Source organism: Diadema setosum, chromosome 14 (assembly GCF_964275005.1).
Source record: "Diadema setosum chromosome 14, eeDiaSeto1, whole genome shotgun sequence".
NCBI lineage: Eukaryota > Metazoa > Echinodermata > Echinoidea > Diadematoida > Diadematidae > Diadema > Diadema setosum.
In genome coordinates, this window is record NC_092698.1 from 572607 (window position 1) to 588402 (window position 15796).

Consider the following 15796-nt stretch of genomic DNA (forward strand, 5'->3'; position numbering starts at 1 on the left):
AACGGTTCCAAGAAAGCAGTGACTTTGTGAGTATAATATACTACATGTGAGACTCTGACATTGGTGTTACGACTTCATCATCTGTTCATTGCAACATCAGCCTTCTGCTCCTATTTCTAAGACTGTCATAATTTGCAACCTCATACCGGAATTTATGCTATAGCCTATACGTTCATACTTTATTTGCAACTTTGCTGTACCCCAAGTATCTGGTCACTTTGGAAAGTGATGCTCCTTTCGTATAATACCGACCCCGGAAGACAAGTTTCCTGAATAATATCTACACATTCAGCAGTTGTTCCAGTATTTGGTGCGTGATCATTTGAAAATTCAATTTCAATTAGCACTGAGGTGTAACTGTATCCTGTACTGCTTCTCAAAGTTCTGTATTTGCATCAATTACATTCGGGAACTCCATTTCCAAAATGACGACTGACGAATCAACACAAGAATCAACACAAAGGCTCATCGAGGAGATGTTCGCGCGCTTCAAGGCAGAGAACAAGGATTTGCTTCGTTCTATTCAAGCAACTATTGGAGATTCAGTCCAAAAGGAATTCTCCAAATTACACACTGCAAAAAGTCCGGTGTTAAATAGTGAACACCGAGCTGGTGATAAATTTTCGGTGCTCATTTATGGTGTTAAATTAACACCTCCGGGTGTCATTTCCAAATTTTAAACTGTTTTTTGAAGAGTTTCTTAGTAACTGCACTTCTTGTTGATTTTTAATTTAAACAAGACGATCAAGAATTTTACATTAAAATACTAGATTTTGGAAAAAATGTGAAAATAGATTTACACCAAAGTAACACCAGCTGGTGTGGTCTCTTATTGAAGCTGGACGGGTGTTAAACCATTGATATTAACACCAACAAATATCAAATCAACACCATGTGGTGTCATTTTTGAATTAACACCAGCACAGTGTCAAAATAACACCGGGTACAGTGTCAAATTAACACCATGAAGTGTCAGGTGAACACTTTTCAACACCATCACAGTGCATTTTTAACACCTGTGGGTGTGGTCCTTTATTGAAGATTGATCGGTGTTAGATTTAACACCCGTGGTGTTAAATCTAACACCATTGTTTTTACAGTGCACGATCGTTTGAGCTGTATGATTATCTGATTATCTTTGTTTATCTGATTATCTTTGATTATTTTTGATAAACTGATTATTTTTGTTGCGTAAAATGTGTTGATTTGAGCCGTATGACAACACAACATCTGTATTAATTAATAAGTATAAATGACCGGAGTACATAATTAATATAAATTTATTCTTTTATATAATCATTGAGAACAGTTATATATTGTATTTGTAATATCTCTTTTTGTTTTGTATTATAGGTTAATCTAATTGTGCAATGGGTAAGATGAATAAGATTGACCCTTTGTTGTTTTATGTATTTTCTTTTTTCATTGCTACATTGTATTTTGTGAGTATTTTTAATATAAATACATGGCCTTTGTTAACAATGTCTGTAATTCAGCCTCCGGGCTGCGAAAGATATTGATTAATAAAACACCATTTCAATTCAATTTCAATTCAATTCAATTTCGATTGAATTGATCCCACACAAGAAGAGGGGGAATGATGCCGACTTTTCGTAGTTCATCCCAGGTGACCAGCAATAGTCAACAAACGATGTTAACCATGCACATCGCGTCATGTGCTCGAATGAATAAACCTCCCTGATTCAATGAAGTAAATTGTGTAATTGGGAGACAGAGACAAGAGAAGTTGTGACGTCATCACATCTGCCAATTCAAATACACCGTAACTCCTTGTTAGTAAGGCTAACATTACTGTCCGTACGTGAGAGCATGACAATTTTACATTTCGTATCATTCTCATTAACTTAGGTCCAATTTTAATGAAGGCCCAACCGACCTATTCTTGAAACCAACCTGAAAACATTAAGCGATTGTATTCCAGTTATCTTATTCGTGAATTTAGATGAAAGTTCAACAGATCAAGTTTCATGTCCATTATTCTCTGTTACTTTCCTCTCATCACGTCACAGCACGACGATGAATCGTTGGATTGGTCGAGTCGCCCTGGTGACTGGGGCCTCTGCCGGCATCGGTGCTGCTATCACCAAGGACCTTGCTCGCCAAGGCATGCAGGTCGTCGCCTCTGCGCGGAGCCTAGATAAACTGGTGGTAAGCTCCTTCAGTTTTTTTGTCATCATAATGAAGTGAAAAGTGTCACCATCTTAGACCTTGCATTTCTGCCTCAAACAGTAACTAATGTAATGAACTACTAAAGATTGGTTCGACTTCATCATGTCTACAATATCATGCTTTATTCCAGACATGAGTCCATGAATGCTAAATGGCTGTTATGATTGCAGGAAACTAGAACGTATGCCCAGACTTTGGAGTAGAATACTGTTGTTGTAATGTACGTTTACGGTTAAGACGGACTATAGTCGCGTCGGATGCACAGACTTTCTGCACAAGACGAATTCTGAGGCCACATACACCAACATGTAGATTATTCTGTTCAAGTGAACTTAGGTGGATTACAAACACTGAGAACACTATGAACCTCTTCTCATTTTTTTATTTATAATAAATAATAACATTGCATATTACACCCGAGCATAGAGAAAATCAGCAACATATCGGTCTGTAAGCACACGGGCGGTGGAACAGGGAAGGGAGTATAATTCTCACCCCCCCCCCCCCAAAAAAAAGGGTCCTGATGTTAGCTTGTTCCTTCATGACACATGCAAGCAGAAAACATTGAAGAAAGTACGTTAGTCATTCCGTTATGCCAATTTATAAACTTTATCGTTGCTTGCCCTGACTACAGACTCTACGCAAAGAGGTGGAGAGTGAGTCGTGGAAGGGAAGCGTTGCTCCAAAGCAGTGTGACTTGTCCAACTCAGCCGAGGTTGAGGGCATGTTCTCCTGGATTAAGGAGAAGTTTGGAGGTGTTGATGTCTGTGTTAATAACGCTGGGTACATCAGTCCTGACTGTACACTCCTCGACGGGCAGCCATCAGAATGGAGAAAGATGCTAGAAGTGAGATTTTTGAATAACTCTCCCCCACCTGGTTCTTGACATTTACTTGCTTAAACTTCTTCATCGTCCAACGTATAAGCGATTTCACATTTACATACTTATGAAGGAAATATGAAACACGGTACTGCTGCAAATCTTGTAGTATTTCTCTCTCTTTTTTAGCACACAGGGAAATCTACACTTTTCATGTGTTATCATGCACTATGCGTTATATCTGTAAGCACTGTTGATTATTATTATGGTTATGATTATTATTATCATCATCAGTGCAGGGGCGGATCCAGGAATTCCGTAAAAAGGGGGCGCGTTTACAAAATTAAATGGGGGACGCACGCACCCCTCCCCCATTTTTTTTCTTTTTATTTCTTTTGTTTCAACAAAAAATAAAGGGGGAGGGGCGTGCGCCGGTTGCGGTCCTCCCTGGATCCGCCCCTGTCATTGTTATAATTGCTATTATTATTATCATCATTGCTATTATTATCATTCTTATTGTTATTAATGTTATTATCATCATTATCATCATCATCATTGGTAGTAATGTCAGTATTACCCCAAATAACACGATAACTTCAAAAAAGGGTATTCTGAGCAAAAGACATTGTAAATGAAAACACTGTCAGGGCAATAATATTTGTAAAACCCATGACCAATTACTCGTTACACCTTGTGAGGTTTGGAAGGATTTGTCAGGGAAAATTATTAAGTGTCTTAAGTAGATTGTCTACTAATTCAATACGAGATTCTAAAATGCCTGAAAATTCACGCAGGTATAATGGGAAAGAAACGAATGCCAAGTGTAAATCAGCACATGGCTTACTACATTTCACCCACAAGGCAGGGAAGTCACATCTGTTCCAAACGCTCTCAAATTGATGATTGTAGGGAGCTTTAGATTTTCGGGACGGGGACGTTCAGAGGGGGAAAAGATAAAAATCTTAGCATGCGCAAAATTGCGTATCTCAGTCGATCTGTATTTGTAGCTCGCGTCGTCTATTTTTACGTCCGCTCAATTCACGACGTAGAGAGCTACTTCATGCAACGATCATATGGGGGCGCCATTTCATTTGGGGTTGCGTCCCGGCGTAATTTAAAGCTACTTTTCAGCACAACGCATGGGAGAGGAGAACGTCCAGCTCAAGCGTCGTCTCAAACGTCGGCACCGCAAATCTAAAGCTTCCTAATGTTCGGACCACTCGATTCACTGGCAAAGAAAGCGTAAAATGTCTAATGATTTTTAACTCCATTGTCACTTTTTTCATGGTTTCCTGAATTATTAATTTTGTAAAGGCTGAATTTTATGATACGTATTTTGCAATATTTATGACCAGATAAAAAATGTAATAAATGCAATTCGTGTCGTCAAAAATCTGTTTCATTACAGGTGAACATATTAGCGTTGACTGCTTGTAGCAACTTGTCAATCAAACACATGATGTCACGAAGTGTGGATGACGGTCATATCATCAATATTGGGAGGTATGTCAACTTGTGGCGAGGCTATGATGGCATCTAATTCTGCATCTTTTTACAACATATTGTGGTGGATAAATTTTGCAAAAAGAGTAAAAAGTGGCAAAACGTTCAGCACATAATGGAAGAAAAAGAACTTTACCAAACTTTTTTACTTCATATCTGAACATTCTTTTTTTTTCGATCAAACATGCTTGTTATTTAAAAACTGATTTTTTTTTTTCAATCAAACTTGCTTGTCACTTTTTTAGTGTTTACTTATTCTTTCATGAGGATATGATCAAAGCATAGACAACGTGAAACCCATGGAGCATGGAAGGGAACAGAAAAGAACATGAAATAGAAAAAAAGTAATGTCGGTATTAGCTACAATTCATTAGAAATTCAGTTCCAAGTTAGGACCTCACTATAAGTTTGTCAGCATTCAATATCGGTCACTCAAAGTGGCTCCTACAGTGGGAAATGGAAATGTGTATTTTTTTTTTTGTGTGTGTGTTTTTTTTTTTTTATGGTGGAAGTTATTTTGCTTTACATGTACATTAAAAAAAACCGAGGGAATCTGAATTCGGAAATATAACCTAGCCATTCCCTTAAAATCTTAGCTTCCTAGATATCTACAGTGTACTCCACTGAAAAAAAAAAACAAAACAAAACAAAAAACAAACAATAATTGATATCACCTGATCTGAGGCTATCACGTCTTCATTTTGCTAATGGAGAAAGACTTCTCTTTGAATTACATTCTCCTCCAGTTCACTTTCAGAAAATAAAAGTTGGTATCAATAATAATAGGTAACAACAGTATTAACGATGTGCTCATTTTTTATTCTCCATAATTCTGTTTGGCAGCCTCCTGTGTCATCGGGTCGTAGGTGGACGTTATGCTAAAATGCGCTTCCAAGCAGCTATCAAACACATGACTGCTGCCCTCACCGAGGGTTTGCGTCAAGAGTTGCGGGAAAGGAACTCGAACATTCGTGTTTCGGTAAGGTTCGCAATAGCTCGAAATGAATCAAAATCATAATTGTGATTGTCCAAGAAGCAAAGCACAGTAATGACAGTTTCCTCATCTATTTTGACAAAGAAAAGAAAAAAGGACTGTGAAAACACAGCAGTGATTTGCAAACCCAATCATTCACACGGTAGCCGCGTTCGTTTGGCCGTTGGCTGCTTTTTCCACGCATCTAACTGATCGGTATGTTTCCATCTAAGCTATTGTGACCACGTGAAAATGTGCCTTTAGCCTTTGAGGTAGGATAGCGAGGAAAAAAATCTTTGTATCAAATGAATGCTACAGGGCATTCCATATTATTCGTCGAAGAATAATGTCCCTTAATCTCCTGGTACCTCAAAATTTCACATCATTTTGTTTTGTTTTGTTTTTTGGGTTTTTTTTTTCAGAAAGCGGTAGGTCGTTGTTTTTAGTATGGTGACACGACACCTTGTTCCTGCGATTATTACATCTTTCTTACTTTCTCCAAGGACTTATATATTAGGCAGGGCTCGACGCTAACGGTGGCCCGGTGGCCCGGGGCCACCAAAAATGAAAGTCGGGCCACCAAAATTGAAAAAGGGGCAAATTTGGTGGCCCGCCTCGGGCCACCAAAATTTTTTGAAAAGTATGTCAATAAATTCGTAACTTTGTGCGCCGGAATAAGGACTGAATGAGTGCCTGAGAGTGAGCGTTGCAAGTTTGTTGAAGTTTATTTATGAGTAGATATATGTGTAACATTGTGGTTTTTGTCAAAACAAAGAGAAAGAAAGATTTCTAAGAATCAAAAATTAAAACAAAAAGTAACATAGAAATACATTTTCTGGAAAATGAGTCACCCTGCGTCATTCAGGAAGTCCAATCCTTCCGGTCACATTCTCCACTTTTACTTGCCAAATTTGGGCATAATGTCCACTCTCTGCCCTCCTTGGGTCAAGCTATGACCTCATAGCCAGACATAGCCCTCCACCCAAACAAAGTGGCAGTAAAAGTGACGTAGAACTGTGCGTCGGTGGATTGGAATTTAAAGTTAAAATATATCTTTGGAAAGGGTCCTAAACCCAATAAATAGCGAAGTTTTCCTCTCCTCACTTCATATTGGAATCTTTGACAACGAAGAAGCAGCAAGATATTTTGAAGCAGAGCGAGTGATCGGGAGTCAGCTATCTTTGTCTCCGGCAGGGGTAAGTTATCTTCCTTGTCAAGCATAAACTGTGAAGTCTAGTTCGAGTCTAGTATGTTGTCCAGATAGTGTTAGGATTATCTATGAGCTGCTACTTGCGCTATAGATCAGTGATAACATTGTTGCTATTTCAAATAGAGTTGAAATAGGGATCCTCTGTTATGTTGAACAGAGTGATGCGAATGTGCATGGGCACATCATGAGATTTCATTGTCGTTCATATACATCTGACTTCTGAAATGTATGGCTCAAACCTGCCTCAGACTCAGATTGGTTGATATGACATTGTTTATCGGTTATCGAGCTCCTACATTATGTGAGTGGACGTTGAGTTGAGTTGACAAATAGGAAGAACTTGTTAGAAAGCTGGTTAAAAGATAGACTTGACAATTTGAAGATGTATGTTCATTCCTGCTTTCACAACATCTTGTTAGCTGACATTGTGTGTGTGACGACATTGTGGAGTAAACACTCGTGAATGTAATGTTCTAGTCATATTGGAGTATGCACTGGCTAGGAACCCCCCCCCCCCCTCTCTCTCTCTCTCTCTCCTTCTTCTTCTCCTTCTTCTTTATTCTTCCTCTAATTCCTTTCCCTATTTCTATATCTTGCCTCTTGAAGATGATATGAGCGTTTAGCAGTATAAGTCTATAATAGAGAACTTATATGTCCAGTATTGAATGTATACTGGTGGTTCTTTGAGCAAACAGAACCTTGCTTTATTAATGTTGAGTTGTATAAGAGAATATTGAGATATCAATATCTATACTTTGAAGTTTGATTCATGTTGATTCTTTGATGTCTGTTAATTACATTTGCTAATAATTCAGCTTAAGATGCATTACTCTGATTTAGCATGTGATTACTTGCTCAAGTTAGCAAGACATTTATGAATTCAAGAGCATTGTAGAACAATTCATTGTAGCAAGAAACACTGTGACGTCAAGATTCTAGAAAACAGAGCAAATTCACTTTAACCTAGTGAGCGGACTTCGGACCTAAGGTCATTCAATCCTCTCTGGTCAGTGAGAGCATTCTTGACACATTTATGACCTAGGAGCTTTCACATGGAAACACCTGTTAGAGAACAGTATAGCTACAGTTAAGCCAATACAAACGCTTTCACATTGGAGTCTGTATCAGAACTTCTGACATAAAGTCAACTCTTTGGACTGTATAGAGAGAAACCTAATGCGAATTAGAGATTTGCTATTGTAAATATGGAAGCATAATGGAATAGCTATAATCATGCAGTGGAAACAATTAGTCAATGAGCATAGCATGAACTATCAGAATTAACCATTCACTGTGAAATGTCAATAATCAATGACTATGTGCCAATTACAAGTTGCAGAAACTATGCTAATGAATGTCGATACAGAATGTATTACGATGCAATGATGCAATAAAGCATCACAAATAAGAGTGAACACAACTGAATTATAAGACTGTGTATGCTATATTAATGTCAAATATTCATTCATGTATTCAATGACAATACAAATGTACTCATTATCCCTTGTACATAATGTTTACATCTTTCAGGGTTTGGGTTCAGTTGATGATCAGAACCTGCGAATAATAAAGAACACCCGTAACCAACACTGCGAGTCCCGGCTCCATTTGTTGTCGTTACAAAAATTGGCGTCACGGACAGGATCGCAGTTCACTGGTCATCAACAGCCCCCTCGCCGGAGACATGATGGAGAAATCAGCAGAAATCGAGGTGTTGAACGGAAGTAAGCTGAAGACGGAACGGGTGGAAGAACGGTCATGTTCATGGTCTCTGGCCGTGTCTATTCAACTGTAAGGAAGCAAGCGTTCAGTCGCAGTTGTTGAGGAGTGGGATGCCTCAACATTACCAAATGGACTCGTTCTCCTACCTACTTTCGTATAGGGTGCCCTCCTCGGGAAGAGCTCCTGTCCAGATGGTAAACTTCAGCAACAGCGACATCCAGCTTCAAGGACGCCGACAGGTCTTCTGGAACTATCTTCAGGCAATCCCGATTCATCTGGTGAGCGTAATGCTGTTTTGAGAGGATACGTGTGGTTCCTCCTGTGGCCTCAATTGGATATTGAGGATGATGCCCAGATGCGATGACGGAGAACCGGGAGATAGCTTAGGAGCCCTGACGTCCCCAGAGCAGTCGTGTATAGGTGACAACCTGGACGTCAACTACCGGAATGACAGCGACATCGTGCCTGTGGCGGATGACGGCGAAGCAGTCATCATGAGGGAGGACGACCTCCCTGCTTTGGAAAAAGCAGGGGAGCACCCGGAAGATGGACCAGAGTCAGCTCCACTCCCAAGGCGCTCGGCTAGGCTGCAGGGAAAGCCGCCACCAACCGTCACTGAGGAGATTCTCGCAGATGTTAGCAAGTCGCACTTGCTACTCCTTACTCTACTTTCGGGTAGAAATTAAGTATTTGAGTTAATTGATATTAAATAATTATGTTTATTGGTATGTTGTCAGGGATGCCAACATGAAGCAGGGGAGAATGTAACATTGTGGTTTTTGTCAAAACAAAGAGAAAGAAAGATTTCTAAGAATCAAAAATTAAAACAAAAAGTAACATAGAAATACATTTTCTGGAAAATGAGTCACCCTGCGTCATTCAGGAAGTCCAATCCTTCCGGTCACATTCTCCACTTTTACTTGCCAAATTTGGGCATAATGTCCACTCTCTGCCCTCCTTGGGTCAAGCTATGACCTCATAGCCAGACATAGCCCTCCACCCAAACAAAGTGGCAGTAAAAGTGACGTAGAACTGTGCGTCGGTGGATTGGAATTTAAAGTTAAAATATATCTTTGGAAAGGGTCCTAAACCCAATAAATAGCGAAGTTTTCCTCTCCTCACTTCATATTGGAATCTTTGACAACGAAGAAGCAGCAAGATATTTTGAAGCAGAGCGAGTGATCGGGAGTCAGCTATCTTTGTCTCCGGCAGGGGTAAGTTATCTTCCTTGTCAAGCATAAACTGTGAAGTCTAGTTCGAGTCTAGTATGTTGTCCAGATAGTGTTAGGATTATCTATGAGCTGCTACTTGCGCTATAGATCAGTGATAACATTGTTGCTATTTCAAATAGAGTTGAAATAGGGATCCTCTGTTATGTTGAACAGAGTGATGCGAATGTGCATGGGCACATCATGAGATTTCATTGTCGTTCATATACATCTGACTTCTGAAATGTATGGCTCAAACCTGCCTCAGACTCAGATTGGTTGATATGACATTGTTTATCGGTTATCGAGCTCCTACATTATGTGAGTGGACGTTGAGTTGAGTTGACAAATAGGAAGAACTTGTTAGAAAGCTGGTTAAAAGATAGACTTGACAATTTGAAGATGTATGTTCATTCCTGCTTTCACAACATCTTGTTAGCTGACATTGTGTGTGTGACGACATTGTGGAGTAAACACTCGTGAATGTAATGTTCTAGTCATATTGGAGTATGCACTGGCTAGGAACCCCCCCCCCCCTCTCTCTCTCTCTCTCTCCTTCTTCTTCTCCTTCTTCTTTATTCTTCCTCTAATTCCTTTCCCTATTTCTATATCTTGCCTCTTGAAGATGATATGAGCGTTTAGCAGTATAAGTCTATAATAGAGAACTTATATGTCCAGTATTGAATGTATACTGGTGGTTCTTTGAGCAAACAGAACCTTGCTTTATTAATGTTGAGTTGTATAAGAGAATATTGAGATATCAATATCTATACTTTGAAGTTTGATTCATGTTGATTCTTTGATGTCTGTTAATTACATTTGCTAATAATTCAGCTTAAGATGCATTACTCTGATTTAGCATGTGATTACTTGCTCAAGTTAGCAAGACATTTATGAATTCAAGAGCATTGTAGAACAATTCATTGTAGCAAGAAACACTGTGACGTCAAGATTCTAGAAAACAGAGCAAATTCACTTTAACCTAGTGAGCGGACTTCGGACCTAAGGTCATTCAATCCTCTCTGGTCAGTGAGAGCATTCTTGACACATTTATGACCTAGGAGCTTTCACATGGAAACACCTGTTAGAGAACAGTATAGCTACAGTTAAGCCAATACAAACGCTTTCACATTGGAGTCTGTATCAGAACTTCTGACATAAAGTCAACTCTTTGGACTGTATAGAGAGAAACCTAATGCGAATTAGAGATTTGCTATTGTAAATATGGAAGCATAATGGAATAGCTATAATCATGCAGTGGAAACAATTAGTCAATGAGCATAGCATGAACTATCAGAATTAACCATTCACTGTGAAATGTCAATAATCAATGACTATGTGCCAATTACAAGTTGCAGAAACTATGCTAATGAATGTCGATACAGAATGTATTACGATGCAATGATGCAATAAAGCATCACAAATAAGAGTGAACACAACTGAATTATAAGACTGTGTATGCTATATTAATGTCAAATATTCATTCATGTATTCAATGACAATACAAATGTACTCATTATCCCTTGTACATAATGTTTACATCTTTCAGGGTTTGGGTTCAGTTGATGATCAGAACCTGCGAATAATAAAGAACACCCGTAACCAACACTGCGAGTCCCGGCTCCATTTGTTGTCGTTACATATGTCCAACTTCTAATTCTTACTATCATGAAACTTAAATATTTGACTCATTAAAAAAAAAGGACTTTTAATGTTTTTTATTGTTTTTTTTTTCGGGACACCAAATTTTTCTCTCGGGCCACCAAAAATTTGAAATTTAGGATTTTGGTGGCCCCATCGGGCCACCAAACAAAAAAGTTAGTGTCGAGCCATGTATTAGGGTTAGGGTTCTTATAGAGTTTTAGGTTTAGTTTAATGTGAGGATTAGGATTAGGGTTAGAGTTATGGTTGAGAATAGAATTTAGGGTTGGTCTAAAGATATTGTAGGGGAGAAATTGTCGCAGGAGCAAATATCATGGAACCTATGAGTACACTGTCATGTTCAAAAATATACGCACATGAGATCAGCCGGAGATGCTGTTTGATTTCCTTGAAAAGTTGGAAGTGCTTGTTATGAACTTAAAGAATATACCTGGGGGCGTTTCATCAACGAGTTCGTCGGAGGTTTTCACCGACAAATTTGCTATCAGCCAATCAGACGCAAGGATTTCAGTAGCTTTTAACAGTTGTCGGTGGAAATCACTGACAAAAAGTTTCATGAAACACCCCCCTGATGATGATATTGATTCGGGTAAAATATTCGAGACGCAATAGTCCTCTCTGGTCGACGTCCAATTTTACCTTGGAATGTTTTGTTCGTCTTTATTTTCAGTACAGTAATGAGAATAATGGAAGAATGGTAGTACTATTCTTATTCTAAACCCAGTGATATTTACGAAAATGTTAACAACACCCATGTTGAAAATGATACTGCTAATAAAATGTATTATGTAATTTTACTCTTTCCAATTTAGCTGGTTTCACCTAGTGGTGTAGACACCTCGATCAGATCGCTACTCTGTGAAGACCTGACGAATGAAGGACAAAATAACAGCGAACGGGTAAGAAGGCAGATTAAGAGAATGAGAAATAATACAGATAAGGATAAAAAAGAAGGGGAGAAGAGATCGGAAAAACAGAAGGTGCGCTGTATTTTATGTGTTTGCCTCTTATTTTCTAATGGCAAGGTTTAGTGTCTTTTTCAATCACTCGAGGGATGGCGTGAGAAGTTTTCATTCAATGTAGGGATATATTCGGATAGTATGTTTCGGTAAAATCGGATAAATCCATTTTTGAAAATTTTGAAGTACGGTCTCTGTCATAAAGTACAAAATAATAATAATGTGATTTTGTGTCTTCGGCATAACCCGTGATCTTGAGAGAGTTTGTTAACCTCCAAATTTTGCATCGTGAAAGTAGTTGGCACAGTTCTTATGAAACTAGAGTTAGTGTAATGAGTTTCCTTATGTCACCATCTTTCCATGTAGTCAGACTTGACGGATGATTTTATAGCAGATGCGATGGTTTTATCTTCTCGTTTTGCCAATGAAAACAGACGCAACTAATAAACGTGCAAGAAGTCGCCGACGTTGTTGTCAGCGTTCTGCGGCAGAAACCCCACTTAGAGGTATGCTACGAAATAAAAGAGCAACTAGATGTGTCGATGTATTGCCATTACACAATGAGATATGAAATACGTGCGAACATATTCGCTCTTGTAATAGATATGAAAATGTTGAATAGCAATATATGTCAGTATGTGTGCGTCATTGCGACATTACTTACACAAGCAGACACGAATGTCTTTACTAACAAAACATACAGTAGATATTGTTTGCCTATAAATATGTATAGAAACAAGTTTGTATACTTTACGTTAAAAAAAACTACTAGAACTCTCGTGGTAAAGGGCTTCATTCGTGTTTGTATCACTAAGGACATGAAGGAGAATGAGCCTTGAAGTTCAACTATAATACTTTTTTTTTCTTTTCCTCATTTTTTTATTTGAGCTATTAATGAAAGTAAGCTTCGGTAAAATCATTTTCATGCCCATAACTGAAGAAAGACTGAAAGATCATTTTCTTTCAACCCCCTTTCGTCCTTCACATCTTACAGGTTCATGAAGTCTTCTTTAGACCCACTTCGCAGAAAGACTGAGATGGACCTGAAAGTCTTTCAGCAAGCTTGTAACCTCCTACGAATTTTAGACAACGAACTCATATTACATTTTCTCAGTGAAAACAAGTGAATGCCAGATATATGTATACCCATTACTTAGCATTTAGTTTGATAAAGAAAAGGCTCACTCACCACATTACTAAAGACGATAGATATGAAGAATGCATGGAACAGCATGTATTTTGTATTTAGGAATGCATGCATGGGAGATGGGGAATAACTAAAAAATAAGTAGCTTTCTTACTCAAACTCAAGTAAAAAATCTTAAAGGCATTTTTTTCTCATTGGCAGATGAAAATAAAAACTCACTTTTAGTACAGTGTACTGTATACTTCAAAATAGTTGTGAAATGTGAGTTAGGGATAGAAACAACCAGCGTAAAAATCAGTGTGATCAATGTGAACAATAGTTCTAAAGAAAAATGTTTCTAGAATAAACCATATTACAGTTGAGGTTTATTGAGAAAAATAGTGTTACCTCTCTATATTTTAACCTTTTGTGATACAACTGACCAACACATATGCCTCAAATGTGATATCTCAAACATCTTAATTCATATCACTGCCCCCATTGGTAAACAATATACCTTAAGAGGAAAACGTATGAATGATACTTGTCAATTAGCTTTAAAGTTTATGAGGTTCGTCATCGTGTTTTCATATTGAAGGGTATGAACGCGTATATTTCTGTCATGATTTCTACTTGATTTTCATGCAAACCACCAAAATAACATTATGGTACATAAATCGTGTCTAGACTTCATACATGCAGCTTGTAATAGGTTTTGCTCTTATACACTGTCAGTGCAAACTTTACGACACACGTGCAGTCATTGTACTCTACCTGTCTACTCTTTTTTAAAAGGTTAATTCACTCATATTATTTCGTTATTTTAGAACTGCAAACAGTGACATGAAATGAGTAAATTGTCATACCTGAAATATGTAAATAAATACATCTTCAATTTGAATGCAAACAAGTGTGTTTGTAACAAGTATGTGGTTCGTGAACTCTTAAAGGGAACGCAAACCCAAAGAGCAATGTGGATTGAATAAAATCATTAACATTAGTAGAACACATCAGTGAAAGTTTGAGGAAAATCGGACAATCGATGCAAAAGTTATGATTTTTTTTAAGTTTTGGTGTTGGAACCGCTGGATGAGGAGATGACGTATGAGTGGACAACAACATAAAGGAAATATAAAAGGAATTCCACAAAAATTTACTTTTCTAGCAAAATGAAAGAGTCCTTGACTAACCGCTTTCAGAAAGCAGGAGGAATAATTGCTACCCCTGACATATGTCAGTATCAAGTTGATGGAGTGTGTAATTTTCATGAAAAATTAATCTTTATTGAATTCCCTTTATATTTTCCTTGTATTATTGTAGTCCACCCATACGTCATAACCACTAGAAGTCTCCTTACCCAGCAGTTCCAACACCAAAACTTTAAAAATTCATAACTTTTGCATCGATTGCCCGATTTTTCTCAAACTTTCAATGATGTGTTCTAATGTTACTGCTTTCACTCAATCCACATTGCTCTTTGGGTTTGCGTTCCCTTTAATTATGTGAGTATTCCTATACTCGCATAAAGTATTCTGATTCCCTCCTACACGCACATCCCTGTCCCTCTCATATTCACACTAAACACAAACATCATTACCACATCCAAGTTTTCATACAGCTACACACACACACACACAAGTATATGTGTATGAAAGACACATACATAATATTATTTTTTTCATTTAAATTCAGCTAATTTTAAAGCGTCCATTTTTTCTTTTGATTGTTATTTCATTTTCTTCTTTGAATTAAAAGAAATGATAAGTTGTTAGGATTCATAAAAAGAGAGCACATCCCCTTCTGACCTTGCTAAGTTTAATAGAATTATAGTCTAGTAGTATAAACAATATTACAGAATTACATCTTTTGCTTAGATTAAGAATTGCAAACTATCCCCATCAATATGCATTATGTATGTTTTCCAAGCATGCATTATCCAGGTCTGTTAATACATGTATCACTTCCTGAGTAATAACCGCTAATAACCTTTGCGCCTAATGATAATCTCGATACAGATGTGACAAGTTTATTTAAAAAAGAACTTCAACTATAGTTCTCTTTGTGTAAATTACTGAAATTTCTTTTAGCTTAGTTACAATAGGGGCCATTCTTGGTCTTTCAAAAATTTAATTGCTTTTTATGTCATGTTCACACATACACAATACAAACACACACACATACACACTTTCTACGTTTTGAAACACCTCACTTGTTCGTTGTATTCTCCGCAGTGCTAAATAAAGGATGCCAACCAAATTCTAGGTGTCTGTTACTTTTACAATATTTATTTGCAATGTGCCGAATATTTACAAAAACAGATATTACATTCACTGAATAAAGTCTTAAAACCTTGGGTCTTAGGTAGACTATACAGAACACACTTCAGGCAGTACAATATTCAAGATATAGACTCTACTATCAGA

At 37.7% G+C, this 15796-nt stretch overlaps 1 protein-coding gene across 1 annotated transcript; it reads left to right on the forward strand.

The window, feature by feature from the left end:
• Positions 1 to 2037: 2037 nt before the first annotated feature.
• On the forward strand, positions 2038 to 13283 carry LOC140237811 (dehydrogenase/reductase SDR family member 11-like). The gene is made up of 7 exons (XM_072317740.1): positions 2038 to 2169; positions 2825 to 3037; positions 4419 to 4513; positions 5357 to 5492; positions 12101 to 12187; positions 12682 to 12753; positions 13242 to 13283. The coding sequence occupies exons 1-7, from the start codon at positions 2038 to 2040 to the stop codon at positions 13281 to 13283; spliced, it is 777 nt and encodes a 258-aa protein (XP_072173841.1).
• The last annotated feature ends 2513 nt before the right edge of the window (positions 13284 to 15796 follow it).